Genomic DNA, 16175 nt, shown 5'->3' on the forward strand with positions numbered 1-16175 from the left:
ATTACTATTAGTTGTATACTACCATTATTGTTACTGCTTCGTTTTGAACTACCACTACTTTTATGTACTAATCAAAATATATTGTAAGTTCAAATTGCTCCAATCATTATTACATAGCCCTGTGAGCGTGAAAATCAACGACCAGTGATAGTTAATCAAAAACGGGCGGTAACGACCAATACAAAAGTGCATTAAAACATTATCGATTATTCTGCTATCTTAGCATAACTTCTTTCTTTTGTAAGAAAGGCAGTCATATATACGTGTGTTGAGTTTCGCTCTGTAGTCGGAAAAATAATAAGGCTGATAATATATTTGATAACAAAACCCTGATATATGTTTCCACTTATCTCTCAATAGAGCTGCTTTTATCAATAACGTCATTAGTATCACGACAGAAGATTATGTTCAGAAAAAATCTCAAATGATGAAACTATTGTGATTGTGTGACACTTCTAATCGAAAGCGGGGACGCTGTAGGATTTGCATAGTATACATTCATAAACATGATCAATTGCAAAGGTAGTTTACAATAGCTTATTGTAAGATTGGATTGCAATTTGTGTTTGTGTAATTAAATTCATATTCAGCCCATGATCAAATAACCGAATTATCCGTAGAATCTGTGGTATTTGCCGTATAACTGCTGATCTAAGAAGTTGTTTCATCAGATTTAAATACTACCAAATTTAAATAGATATACAGGGGTGTGATTTTTCCGCGGATTTCCGCGGATCGGGTTGTCCCGGATGTCACTTCTGAGATTTGCGTAAATTCGTTTTAAAAAATGTGGGGGAGAGGGGCTACCACCGATTCCGCGGACGTATTTCATAAGCGGCCCGAAATATCCGCGGCCCGCGAAATCTCTCCGCATTTTACACTGGTAGATTCTGCCTAAGCATTTTTAAAACGAGCCATATAATTGGCTGTCATTTCCCAATCTTCCAATTAAAATCGTGTTCTTAAAATGCGCTCTGTGATTTGTTTGCAAATGGCGCCGTTGTGAAGAGAAAATTAAGATTATTGAAATAACAAATAGCAATCGAATAAACGACTGACATCACCTAGTCTGATAGGAATAATGAAATGTGTTTGTCAAAAAAAGACCACGTTTTAGATACAAGCAACACATATTTTGTTAAGAAATGTGCCCACTGAATTTGTGTCACAGAAACCAGTGTTTGCAAATTGGAGTTGAGTCTACTCGAGAAGTAAAACAATTTAGAAGAGTATCGTTCGAACATGAAAATAGACAAAGATGATTTGATTTTTATATGTCTGTTGGTCTGTGTATAATCAGATTCATATGCATATTCTGCTTTATTATGTTTGTCACGCTGTTCAGTTAACTGAAAAAGCTTTGAACTGAGTGAAGATGTGAAATGCAAGATATTGAAAGGTAAACAAATTAAATATATTAAGTTAACTCAGTTAATACATCATTAACACCAGAAGAACACTCAAGTGTGTTTGTTTATATTTAGTCTATTAACTGTAATTCAATACATTGAAAAACTGCTGCTATTGATCACACTAAATACTTACTTAACAGTTTACTTTGCATCCTCAGTATGTTAAATGTGAAGTTTAACAGGTTTTTATTAAGAAATATTGTTATGAAGTTCAAAAAGTTGTTTATTTTAATGTCTGTTTTTATGTTTGTCATTTCGTTATGCGCGCCATTCGGGTAGTCAAAATCAGTCAACAGAATTTTCCTCCCCTCTGACTTTGCCTCAATCACACCTCTGATATATGTTAAGCCTATGTTATGGAACAAAATAGTTCTAAACAACGCCGGTACATTGTAATGTAAAATGCACATTCTTGATTGAGTTTAATCGAACTCGTTGCAAACGTACATTTTATGTCAACAGAATTAACATTAACATTTATGTTTGTGAAACAAACTATAGTTACACTTACTGAAATTGCAGAAGTTATGGGACTTTTTTTTTTAATTTTTAGGGGCATATCTATAATATAGACTTAAATACAGTTTCTCCCTTGTTCACGCTTAGGTTTGTGTATTTATATAGATATATTGAGCATGTTCACCTCCTTAAAAATGTTATAACTAGTCAACAGTATTGTTGATTGCGTGCTTCGCATTATGAGCTCACGTATATTATTAAATTTTATTGTGTAACAAAAAAAAATATAAATAAACTATTTAGTGATGCACGTTTGCATTTCGTTAAGTAAATAACGGAACTTGTATTAAGTATTGTGATGAATCGTGTATTTAATATGTTATTGTATCATATCGTTTTGTACGTGTTAAACTTTCTTCTGTCCCAGATCATTTCTGTGTAAACCCTTCTTAAGTAAGCGCGCGGTAACTTCAGCATCAAAGAGCGTAGACGTACGCATTAAATCTAGAATATCAACAAATAGATAATCTATATTTAAAGTTCTGATAGTCGTATAGTAATTGTATTTCTGTGTTGATTTGTTGTATTATAAATGGAATTAGTTACAGTCGCATATTTCTTACAAATTAAAATCCGATCCTTTACGGAAACAGTAAATAACAATCAGCTCATGTTACTTATTACTGAAATCAGACTAGGGTCTTAATCTATGGACTGATATGCCCGTATTCAGCCAAGGTGAACAATAATGGCAATAAGCTATTTGATTGGATGATAGTATGTATTAAGTTTTCGTGGTTGTTGTTTCCAGCAATGAGCATATGAAAAGAGGATAATGGATAGACAGAAAATTGAAAAAAGAATATTTTTCAATTTGAAAAAAGTATAGTGCATTCCTGGGCTGTCTAAAGTGCTTCTATCCAGGAGCTTCAGGGAACACCTGACTGGCACCTGGCCAAGGTGTCATCCTGGACTACACCGGGGGCCTTCAAGCCTTCTGTTCCTCGTGTTTATTTATTCGGGATTGTTGCATCAATTTCCTCTGATAACCCCACCACCTCTAGTGTTGGAAATTATTGTTTATTAACTAAACTTTAATTATTTATCTAGTTAAGAAAATTAAGAATGATATGCCTTACGTTTCAGTTGGTTTGATTCTTTGAACAGACGATATAAGTTTTGTAAAATATACTTATTTAATTATAGGACAAATAAAGCAACCAAGATAACATGATCAGAGGATGCTCACAGACAAGAACATTTATGACGTGCCATAATACCATCTACTCCTCGGTTGTCCACAAACTAACTCTCTACTGAATGGTTCATTTAGTCTCCTGGGGATGGCTGCCGACACCAACATCTTCACCGATAAGCAGACCAATAACTGGTTCAAAGCGTGCATTGCCCTCAATTTGACAAAGGATGGATTGACTGACTTTGTTGTGACGGAATTATTAAACGTACAAACAAAAGTTGGTAGAAGTTGTGGACAATGCTTTATTCAAAACCTTATACTGTGTCCAACTCATTATGTGTGTAAAAAGAGGAAAGGAAATAACTGTTCTTTCCACAATTCACAACAACCAAAGTCATGTCAAACATGTGATAAAGTGAAGCAAGATATCACATTGTTACACAGATTTATACGTCCTAGTTGGGAAAACACTAAAGCTGAACTATGGGCGAGGAATCCGTGGGAAATCGGTAAATGCTACCTCCCACCGGACGGATATAGCAGCGTATCATCTGTGCAAGAATCTGACTTCAATGGTGTGGTTAGCGTTGTGTTGAACTGCAAGCATTTCGAGACATGCCTCTCCGTCGCATGTCTATCACCGCCTCCACCTGATAAGAAATGCCCGCTAGAAAAGGTATTCTTAAAATATACCAGTCTAATGGGCTGAATATGTGATTATTTTTTTCAAAGTTTAGTTTGTTAACTGAATCATCATAATACTATGTTTTGTGACGCGATGTATGTCATGCAATTATTTCTCATTGTATCAAATATGCAAGTCTTATTTAAAATTAAAAATATAGTCTTTTCATATTTAAGCATTTTTTAAATCACGTGTAATAACTTTGACGCTGACAGGCCATGTGTGTGTAGGTTTACCTCAATGCTGCTTCTCTTGGTCTTTAACGTCACAGCGATCCTTTCTCTCTTTAGGTCCGACAAATAGGCCGAGATGTACGCCACACTGCCGACTGCAAGGTTACAGATGCTGATCTGCAGTACTTCTTTCTGACACTGACCACCCTACTTGCTGATCCAGTCCGCTTATTGCATGATACCTCAGCGACAGAAGCGCGCAGGAAACTCAGTGATGTAAATTTATTGTGTTTGTGTTGTTTGTTGTTATATAAAGACGTATATTTAATATATAAAGAATGCTTGCAAGGAATATGTGTACTACAAGGTGTTTGATTGTGTCATTAGAAAATTACGCTTGAACTCTTTTTAATGGAAATATGAACATCAGTGCTTTTGTCCGTTGTCCGTCGTGCGTTGTCTTGTTGTGCGATGTCAACATTTGCCTTGTTCACTCTCTAGAGGCCACATTTATTGTCCAATCTTCATGAAATTTAGTCAGAAGATTGGTTTCAATAATATCTTGGATTAATTCGAAAATGGTTACGTTTGCTTGAAAAACATGGCTTCCAAGGAGCGGGGCATTTTTCCTAATATGGCTATAGTAAAATCTTGTTATCACTCTAGTGGCCACATTTATTGTCTGATATTCATGAAACTTGGTCAGAAGATTCATCCCAGTAATATCCTGAACGAGTTCGAATATGATGCCGGTTGGTGGAAAAGCATGGCCGCCAGGGGGCGGGGCATTTTTCCTTAGATGGCTATATTAAAATCTTGTTAACACTCTAGAGGCCACAAATATTTTTCGATGGTCATGAAACTTGCTCAGAATATTTGTCCCACTGATATCTTTGATGATTTCAAAAATGGTAACCTTTGCTTGAAAAACATGGCTGCCAAGGGGCGGGCATTTTTCCTTATATGGCTATAGTAAAATATTGTTAACACTCTAGAGGCCACATTTATTGTCCAATCTTAATGAAACTTGGTCAGAAGATTGGTCTCTATAATATCTTGGATGAGTTTGAAAATGGTGCCGGTTAGTTGAGAAACATGGCCGCCAGGGGGCGGGGCATTTTTCCTTATATGGCTATAGTAAAACCTTCTTAACACTCTAGAGGCCACATTTATTTCCAATCTTTATGAAATATGGTAAGAAGGTTTGTCTTAATGATATCTTGGACGAATTCGAAAATGGTTACGTTTGCTTGAATAACATGGCCGCCAAGGGGCGGGGCATTTTTCCTTATATGGCTATATGAGGCTAGAGTAAAATCTTGTTAACACTTTAGAGGCCACATTTATAGTACGATCTTCATGAAACTCGGTCAGAAGATTCATCCAAATAATATCTTGGATGAGTTCAAAAATGATGCCGGTTGGTTGAAAAACATGGCCACTACAGAGGCGGGCTATTTTCCTTATATGGCTATAGTAAAACCTTGTTAACACTCTAGAGGTCACATTTATTTTCCGATCATCATGAAACTTGGTCAGAAGATTTGTCCCAATGGTATCTTGGACAAGTTTGAAAATGGTTTTGGTTGCTTAAAAAACATGGCCACCGGGGACGGGGCACTTTTCCTTATATGGCTATAGTAAAATCTTGTTAACACTTTAGAAGCCACATTTACTGTTCGATCTTTATGAAACTTGGTCAGAAGATTCATCCCGATAATATCTTGGATGAGTTCAAAAATGATTCCGGTTGGTTGAAAAAACATGGCTTCAAGATGGTGGGGCATTTTTCTTATATGGCTATAGTAAAACCTTGTTAACACTCTAGAGGCCACATTTATTTTCCGATCTTCGTGAAACTTGGTCAGAAGATTTGTCCCAATAATATCTTGTTATCTCAGTTGAGCGAGTGTGGGCCTATCAGGCCCTCTTGTTAAGACATATTTATCCCCACGCTGTTTGAAAAGCGTGGGGATATTGTGGTTATCTCCGCCGTCCGTCAGTCCGTCCGTCTGTCCGTCCTGGCCACCATCTCCTCCTTCACTATAAGCACTAGAACCTTGAAACTTACACACATGGTAGCTATGAGCATATATGCGACCCTGCACTTTTTGGAATTTTGATCTGATCCCTGGGTAAAATGTTATGGGGGTTGGGGCGGGGTCGGGTCAGAGATTTTTACTCATTTTTTATGTTATTTTACATTTACTTCTTCATTTCTGCACCGATTTACTTCAAATCGATACTAAACCTCTCTTATGAATGACAATACGGTCAATCTCAACTACGCATGGCCCCATTACCAACCCTGGGGCATCCCGCCTTCATAGACCACACCCACCCAAAATTGTCTTTTACTATAATTTTTTCATTTCTACACCGATTCACTTCAAATTGATACTGAAATTCTCTTATGACAATACGGTCAATCTCAACTATGATTGACAATACGGTCAATCTCCAGTATGCATGGCCCCATTGCAAACACTGAGGCGCCCCACCCATATAGGCCACTCCCACCCAAAATTGCCTTTTACTATAACTTCATTTCTACACCGATTCACTTCTAATAGATACTGAACTTCTCTTATGACAATACGGTCAATCTCAACTGTGCATGACCCCATTACCAATCCTGTGGTGCCCCGCCCAAATAGGCCACACCCACCCAAAATTGCCTTTTATTATAATTTCTTCATTTGTACACTGATTCACTTCTAATTTATACAGAACTATTTTGATAATATTACGGTCAATCTCAGCTATGCATACCAACCCTGGGGCGCCCCGTCCACATAGGCCACACCCGTCCAAAATATCATTTTACTTAACTTCATTTTTACACCGATTCAGTTCTAATTGATACTGAACTTCTCTTATGACAATATGGTCAATCTCAACTATGGATTGCCCCATTACCAACCCTGGGGCACTCCTGGGTCAAATGTGGGGATACGCATCGGCCTCTGCCGCGCCATTTCTAGTTATAGTTTATAAACCTGTATTTCATTGTTATTAATTTATTCCTCATTGTAGATATTTATAGCAGGGTCTAGCTAGGCTCAAAATGTAGGGTGAAGTTACTTCTTCCTAAAGCCAAAATAGGGAGAATTGGTAATAACTTGGGAGAAATTGTACATTTGCGTCATAGATCTTAGTTTTACATATATTTTGGGGCAACTTAAAGGATGAGTGGTTTCTGTTCAGCGTTCAATCAACTCTTCACTTGTTTTATACAATAAGACATATTAAGTGTAAACAACCTACATTTTTTTCTTATTTCTCATTGATTGTTGATAATGATGGTACTTTTATTTATTTTTTTTCCTGAACAGGTGTATGAAATAAACTTCAATTGTAACAAACCAGTAATGTTCAGAATTATTTTACTTCCGTGTTAATTTTAAGCAATTCAACATTAAACCAAATTCATATTTTGTTACAAATATTTGTTTTAAATTAAAAATTAATTTAAAATCTCATTTTACAGCAGATATTCCAAATCTGACCTGTAAATGAGCCCCATATTTATTGCCAGTGCTAGGTTACCTCTGCCCATCAATGGGCCATTTAAGTTTGCTTAAGCATAGTTATTTGTAGCCAGCACAAGGCAATTAATCAAGGCATCATCTATGAACAATTTTAAGAAGTCTAAAAGCTCCAGACTGTTCTTTTGAATGTTCAACTTTGCATGACCTGTAAATGGGGCAACTTATGTCTGAGAATCCTCCTGTGTCCAATTCTCCACATCAAATTGATTTTAATCAATCAATATCTGGCACAAAGTAAATCATTTAAAGGGGAAGAGGTTACTTTGCCTTCATGTAATTAATGTGCGAAATTAATATTCCATGGGCGAACAAATCGCCCACTCGCGAGACCCCTGTTATAAGCATGGTTTAATAATAATGGAAATGATGTATTCTAACAATTATTCATTATGTATAAATTAATATGCAACAGGGAGCATTCCAGCTACGACTGCGCAATCGAAAGTGCCCTTTTGACAAAAGACTGCGTGCTCAAAAGTGCCCTTGTGACAAAATAGCCACCCTGCTCTTATAAAATCCTAGCTGGAGCACTGTTAACACTGCTTTAATGAAATTCATCTAGTTCAGTCAACGATTTTTATTTTATTTCCAGTGATATTCATTGAATATCACTGGAAATAAAATCAAAATCGTTGACTGAACTAGAACCAGTTAATTGGACATACATTGACATGGCAAATCTTACTTTCATCGAATATCAATATAATCAAGCACATTAACAACTTTGAAATATTCCATCTTTTGGGAAAATGTTTTGAAAATCACATTATTGAACGGAGATATTGAAATCATATAATAACACGACAGTAACAGCGATTTTCCTCCTTCTTTATAAAGTACCGGTAAACGGTACTTTCCCAATCGAACGAAAATTCCCAAATTCCCAAAACGGTACTTTCCCAATCGAGCAAAAATTCCCAAATTCCCAATCGGCATCTGGAAAAATCCCAATCAGCGTCCGAATTTTTTCTCAAAACGATAGAAAGTTTCGTAAAAAAACAACTTTCGGCGAGCGAACAAAGAAAATCGTATAGTTGTGTGTAACCACGTGCTCGATTAATTTCGGGTTTTATTATTCAGCGCATTCAATCAATAGAGTTGTTACTGTTACCGGTTCTTTTGCCAGGCAGCCAGCGTACTGTTTTACGTCGGTTTGTAACCTTATCGTAGTTTGAAATGAGTCATAATAGCAAATATTATGCCAAAAAACCAATCGGAACCATCTATCACAGGACACATTGACAGCAATAATGATGCTGTGCAGGGCGGGATGCAAGCAACTGAGTGATGATCAAACATCAAAGATTGTTGAAATTTTCACAAAAATGAAAGAGAGAGACATTGCTTTAAAAGAGATTAAAACAACTAGTAATTGATTTGGTGTGTTCTTTATAATATTTTGTTATTTATATAAACTTTATAACTTAATGGTCATTAAGGCATGCCTGCAAATGATTATTTAAATGGGTATGTTCAATTAAGTATGAACTGTATGATGTATTCAATAAGACCCAAACTTCACGACGCGATTTTCCCAATTTCAGGATTTCACGACTCGATTTTTCCCAATTTTGAGGTTTTCACGACTCAATTTTTCCCAATCGGACCGGTACGGGTACTTTTCCCAATTGGACAAGGAAAATCGCTGAGTAAATAATTAGAAGAATGAATTAAGGCTTTATTTAAACGGACGCCTATATGCATTTAACAATTGTCAATATGGGAATTTTTATGCCCCTTGTCCAAGAAGAAGAGGTAAATTGTTTTGCTGGATGTCGGTCGGTCTGTCTGTCTGTACAGAAGTCTGAATGTCAATAGACCAGTTCGTTTTCCGATCCATAACTTAATAAATTGACCGATTGGCTTGGCATTATATATGTGCATTGGCATTGGATAGTAGATTGAAATTGGGGTCACAAGGTGAAAGGTCAAGGTCACTATCACACTTCGTGTGCAAATCGTTTTCGATCAATAACTGGTGGACGAATATACCGATTGGCTTGATACTTCACATGTGTATTGGCTATAGTAGATAACCCCTATTGAAATCAGGGTCACTAGGTCAAAGGTCAATGTAACTATCACACTAAGTGTGAAAATTGTTTCTGATTAATAACTCCTCAACGAATTAACCGATTGGCTTGATACTTCACATGTGCATTGGCCTTGGACAGTAAATAACCTTTATTTAATTTGGACCACTAGGTCAAAGGTCTAGGTCACTTTCACACCTAGTGTGAAAATCGTTTCTGATCAATAACTCGTCAAGGAAAAGACTGATTGGCTTGATACTATACATGTGCATTGACATGGGACAGTAAATGAACCATATTCAAATTTCGATCACTATGTTAAAGGTCAAGGTCACTATCACACTAAGTGTGAAAATCGTTTCCAATCAATAACTCGTCTACCAATTGATCGTTTGGCTTGATACTTCACATGTGTGTTGGCCTTTGATAGTAGATAAACCCTATTGAAATTGGGGCATAAAGGTCATGGTCACTATCACACTAAGTGTGACAATCGTTTCCGATAAATAACTCATCAACTAATGGACCGATTGGCTTGATGCTTCACATGTGCATTGGCCATGGACAGTAGATGACCCTTATTGAAATTGGGGTCACTGGGTCAAAGGTCAAGGTCACTATCACACTGCATTGGCCTTGGACAGTAGATGATTCCTATGGAAATTGAGGTCACTAGGTCAAATGACAAGGTCACTATCACACTAAGTGTGAAAATCATTTCCAATCAATAATTCATCAACCAATCAACCAATTTGCTTGATACTTCACATATACATCGGTCCTGGTTTATAGATGACTGCTATTGAAATTTGAGTCTCCAGGTCAAAGATCAAGGTCACTATCACACTTAATGTGAAAATCGTTTCCGATCAATACCTTGTCAGCAAATTGACCGATCGGCTTGATACTTCACAGGTGCATTGGCCTTGGACAGTAGATGATCCCTTGTGAAATTGGGGTCACTAGGTCTAAGGACAAGATCACTATCACTCTAAATGTGAAACTGGTTTCCGATCAATAACTTGCCAATCAATTCACCGATTGACTTGATACTTCACATGTGTATTGGCCTTGGACAGAAGATAACCCCTTTTGAAATTGGGGTCACTAGGTCAAGGTCACTGTTACACACTAAGTGTGAAATCGTTTCCCATCAATAACTCGTCAACTGATTCACCGATTGGCTGGATACTTCACAGGTGCATTGGCCTTGGACAGTTGATGACCCCTAATGAAATTTGGATCACTACCGGTATGTCAAAAGTCATGGTTACTGGCACTTAAAGTTGGAAAAGCGATTCTGATTAATAACTCATCAACGAATCGAACGGCTTGATACTCCCCATGCGCATCGGCCTAGGACAGTAGATTATCGAAATTAGGGTCACTAGGTCAAAGGTCAAGGTCACTGTCACAATAAGTGTGAAAATTGTTTCCGATCAATAACTCATCAATTAATTGACCGATTGCCTTGATACTTCAAATGCGCAATGGTCTTGGAAAGTAGATGGCCCCTATTGAAATTGGGGTCACTAGTTCAGAGCACTATTTTGGGTGCATATGTCTCCGACTGCGGTACAGTTGTTTATAGGTTTTTCTGCCCTGCAAACTTTTCACTACTTGGTCTGTTGTATAATATACAAACACATATTATATAATAATTTACTTTGATATCACCAAAATGCGAAACTGTGATGATAAAAGTATACAAATGCAAATACTGTATGTAGTTGCAGAATGATCGTCTTTCACTTGACGACTTGGGCAAGTTGTTGAAAGAAGCCAGTCAGACCCTCACACAAGCAAAAGAGGCCGGGGAACATTTTTCCAAAGAGGCTGAAAGGACCCTACGTGAAGGTCTGAATACCTTAGAGGCTACAATACAGGCTGGAAAAGATCGCATTGAAAACCAGACACAGGCAGGAGAAAAACGCATTGAAATTAAGACACAAGAAAGCATCAACCTCATCAATCGAACTGTGATTGAAAAGGATCAAGACGAATACGAGCGAGGAGTAGCAGGTTTGTAAACAAGTTCAATTTTACAAAATCTATATAACACTGTATTATGTGAATTGGGAATGAGACATCAATTTGGGAATCAATTGTGTTTTATCAAAAGTGCATAATATGCAGTTTTATATGTTGCTTTTATCTAGTTTTACAAATTATAATTAAAACATATACTCGCATATATAATAGCATCATTTAAATTTATTTTACCTCAAAACTGGATTTTTTATCAATAAAAAAAAATCCTCATGAAATGAAACTGTGTCCATGGACACGGTTTCAAAATACACTTTAAACGATACAAATTCAATCACTGTTAATGAAAAAGTCATGGAAAATTTCTTATTAAGCTTAAATTATAGATAATGCAGGCTTTTTCCGCCCTATGCCACGGGTCCGAAATTCGGCCCCATTCCCAATGCAAATCTGGTTGTTTTTTCCCAATTGAAAAAAAAATTCCCAATTCCAAAAAAAATAATTTTTTTTTTTTTTTTTTTTTTTTAACTTAAAATATATATAAATAGAAAATAGAAAGTGTTGCATAATTAAATTATATGTTGCCTTGAATTTGTTTTAAAAACTGTAAAATATGTTAATGAATATTTAAGACTTTCCTTATTTTCCTCAAAATCCGGCCCTTCGCACGATTTTTTTCACCTCAAAAAAGGCCAGGCCTTTTCCCCAAATTCAGATTATAAACCTGCACTTATCTCACATGTTCATAATACTTTGTAAAATTTTAATAATAAGTTATCAAAATAGTTGTTATTTACCAGTTAACGGCTTCTTTGAAATATAAGAAACACTATTTACATGCGATATTTTTTCCCAATTGAGCCAATTTTGCGAATAATTTTTTTCCCCCAAAATGGGGGTTTTCACGACGCGAAATTCCCAAAATTCCAGTGTGGCGTATTCCCAAAATGGAGCGGAAAAAGCCTGTAATGTATTACAAAAATATATGTAGATCATGAAATGAATAGTTTTGTTTGAGAAAGTCACCAAAATGATGTCCATTCACAGTTTGATGTCTTATTTCCAATTTACATAATACAGTGTTATATAATCTTTTGTTATAAGCTATTTGCACACTACAAAAAGCATGTAATACCAAGAAGTCCAATCCAGGAATTGATATGTCAAATCCGTTCAACTGCTATAGAAGCATTATGCGTTATGTTGATAGCACCTGTAAGCCTAAGACAAGTAGCCTACTATTTAATCGAATAAATCCGTTATACTGACATAGATATCCAATTGCTGTATCAGGCTTATCATTTTTACCTACCGGTTAGACTTATCCGTTTTATTTTCAAAAACACTACACTAGTGTTTTGGGCATATCTGTTATACTGGCACATACATTATACCGACGTGTCACTCATATCCATTGTACTGACACATACACTGTACTACACATGTAGTTAACACCACTTGTACTGACAAACACCATACTTATGTGTGGGACACATCAGTTTGACTGACCCAGATATTTTTCTGTAGTGTATGACAGGGTTGTCATACTTTGATGTCGGTTATCATGCTTGTACTGACAAACACCATACTTATGTGTGGTTACTACTACTACTACTACTGCTATAAATACTACTAAAACTAACTACTTCTACTACTACTACTACTACTACTACTACTACTACTACTACTACTACTACTACTACTACTACTACTACTACTACTATAAATACTACTAAAACTAAGTACTTCTACTACCACTACTACTACTACTACTACTACTATAAATACTACTAAAACTAACTACTTCTACTACTACTACTACTACAACTACTACTACTACTACTACTACTACTACTACTACTACTGCTACTACTACTACTTCTACTACTACTACTACTACTACTACTACTACTTCTATACTACTACTACTACTACTACTACTACTACTACTACTACTACTACTGCTACTACTACAACTGCTACTGCTACTGCTACTGCTACTACTACTACTACTACTACTACTACTACTACTACTACTACCACTACTACTACTACTACTGCAACTACTACTACTACTACTACTACTACTACTACTACTACTACTACTACTACTACAACTACTACTACTACTACTACTACTGTAACTACTACTACTACTACTACTACTGCAACTACTACTGCTACTACTACTACTACTACTACTACTACTACTAATACTACTACTACTACTACCACTACTACTGCTACTACTACTACTACTACTACTACTGCAACTACTACTACTACTACTGCAATTACTACTACTACTACTACTACTACTACTCCTACTACTACTACTACTACTACTACTACTACTACTACTACTACTGCAACTACTACTACTACTACTACTACTACTGCAACTAATTCTACTACTACTACTACAACTTATACTACTGCTAATCATACTAAAAATAATAATGATGATAATTATAAAAATATTTACAATAATAATAATTATCAATATTAAATAAATATTGGTAGGTATATTAGAAGTATTATTTATAGTATTTGTATTTTTATTGATATGTACTATTCGGATTTCAGAACTGATCGAAGGAATGAAAAAACTGTACAACGACAAATTATATTACGTGACAGTATCTCCATTTGATGACTCCAGCAGTGAAAAATTACGAGATGTTTATATGCCGCCAAAGATTTTGGAAATGTGTATGGAAAAAAAGACGTTTAAGAAAACAGAAAAAAAAGTTAATACGTACAAGGGTGTGTTTTTAACAGATAACACAGTTAACCCACGCATATTTATTCAAGGTGAGGCAGGGTCTGGCAAAACAACATTCTTAGCAAAATTGGCCCTGGACTGGTGTGAAGGAGTTCATGGTTCTAGTGCATCGGATAACAGCAAAATTATCTTTGCTGATTTTGACACACTGCAACGCTATGAGTACGTTTTTCATATTACATTGAGAAATTCTGTAAACCAATGTGACGTATATACAATGATTAAAGAACAAATAATAGACCGGATCTACTCCGATAAAGACCGCGAAAAAGCGTACGAACTAGTGAGTGAGATCATGAAACATCAACGTTGCTTGGTACTACTTGATGGTCTAGATGAGTGGACAGGACCTGGAGATCTACCGACATTGGTAGTAGTTCATAACAAATGTGTGATGTTAATTACAACACGGCCTTGGAAATTGGCTGAAGGTAAAGTTAAGCATTCGGACATCCATGCATTGTTGCAACTGGAAGGAATAAACAAACCGTTTGAGCTAAGTAAAATTATACTAAGCCGCTTAGTAGATAGGGAAGAACTTGAAATAAAATACACAGCATTTACTCTATACGTGAAGAAACAGAAGCTCGAAGAGTTACTGTCGTCACCAATGATGCTCTCTGCAATTGTATGTGCATATGCAGACGGAATAGAACTCAAAGGCTCAAAGTGTGAAATATACATCCTTTTAGTGGAAAGTCTTTTTAAGAAAGCCAGCAGTTACACGCGTACATTTCAACAGCCCCCCTTTCCGTTCTTCAAACGGACTGAATACATACAGCCAAATTTGGAACCCCTGAATCGTCTTGCTGAAATGGCCTTTCATTTGTTGTTTGTAAATGACAAGGAAAATTCAATAATGTTTCGCATGACAGAATTAGAGAAATTCAAGATTGATGATATCAAGGACTTTGCATTAAAATCCGGAATTTTATCGGCGCAACGAACTGCCTCTGCACTGCGATCATCGTCATCATTTATGTTTATCCACTTGAGCATGCAGGAATTCCTTGCTGCTTATCATATTGCCCGCAATACGAATCTTATTGATGGTAGTATTTCTGTCTACCTTAACCGTCACTCGAAAGCCTATCTCGACATAGCACAGGTGTTTATATTCCTGTGTGGACTGGATGTATCATGTGCGGAAAAGCTATCAAGCATGATGGATGAACGCGATGCTTTGGATACATACTATCGTTCAAGCAGTCACGAAAGGTTAAATGAAATCATACTTGCAGGGTTGAGAGAAGCTAATGCAAATGGATATTCCGACATTGCCCTAAAACTCAGTCACTTCATCTTCGATAACAACAATATCATTGACCTTCATAAGATTTGGGAAAATAACGCGGCTAATGCCATTGTGTTGAAAGTTGACATCGATGACAGGAAACCCTTAGAAAACCCACGAATTTCACCTGGAAATGACGAGTGTGCATCTCAGATTACATTTGACCTTCATTCGTGCCTAAAGCTGGCACGTTTATTGCTAAGTGGACGTTGCATATTGGGAAAAGGTAAATATACAATAAGGTTCTTTTGTCAAATGTGTTTTCGTTATGTATAAGGCAAAGGTAATGCTATATGTTTGTATAGATCGCATTCGGATAAAATGTATCCCGATTTTGTGGAAATAGCGATATATATATAAAAAGAATGTGCATTTTAGTTATTTTATACAGCACAAGGCTTACAAAATATTCATTTTTAAACATGTGAACATGCAGTCATTCATAAAAATATCAGAGAAACAAACCAATTAGTTTATCGCAGTGATGTGGTTTTCCCTTTTATTTTATTTGAGAGACTGGCGCTTTTTGATTCGTATAGGTTTATACCAGAAAAATCGCACAAATAAAATATTTTAAGCATCATTACGCTATTATT

General features: G+C 36.2%; 2 protein-coding genes across 3 annotated transcripts in view; one reads left to right on the forward strand and one right to left on the reverse strand.

The window, feature by feature from the left end:
* The window catches only part of LOC127845441 (ankyrin repeat domain-containing protein 27-like), a 339366-nt gene that overhangs the window by 243383 nt on the left and 79808 nt on the right, over positions 1–16175 (reverse strand). The gene's annotated exons all lie outside the window — the stretch shown is intronic.
* Positions 1–16175, forward strand: part of LOC127845917 (uncharacterized) — a 362958-nt gene that overhangs the window by 51266 nt on the left and 295517 nt on the right. Inside the window, exons 2-4 of the mRNA XM_052377096.1 lie at positions 3078–3745; positions 4045–4203; positions 11242–11533. Coding sequence (XP_052233056.1) covers positions 3215–3745; positions 4045–4203; positions 11242–11533 — 982 coding nt within the window. The 5' untranslated portion in view covers positions 3078–3214. The remainder of the gene's footprint in view (positions 1–3077; positions 3746–4044; positions 4204–11241; positions 11534–16175) is intronic.

The sequence above is a fragment of the Dreissena polymorpha genome, chromosome 9 (genome assembly GCF_020536995.1).
Source record: "Dreissena polymorpha isolate Duluth1 chromosome 9, UMN_Dpol_1.0, whole genome shotgun sequence".
Classification (NCBI taxonomy): Eukaryota; Metazoa; Mollusca; class Bivalvia; order Myida; family Dreissenidae; genus Dreissena; species Dreissena polymorpha.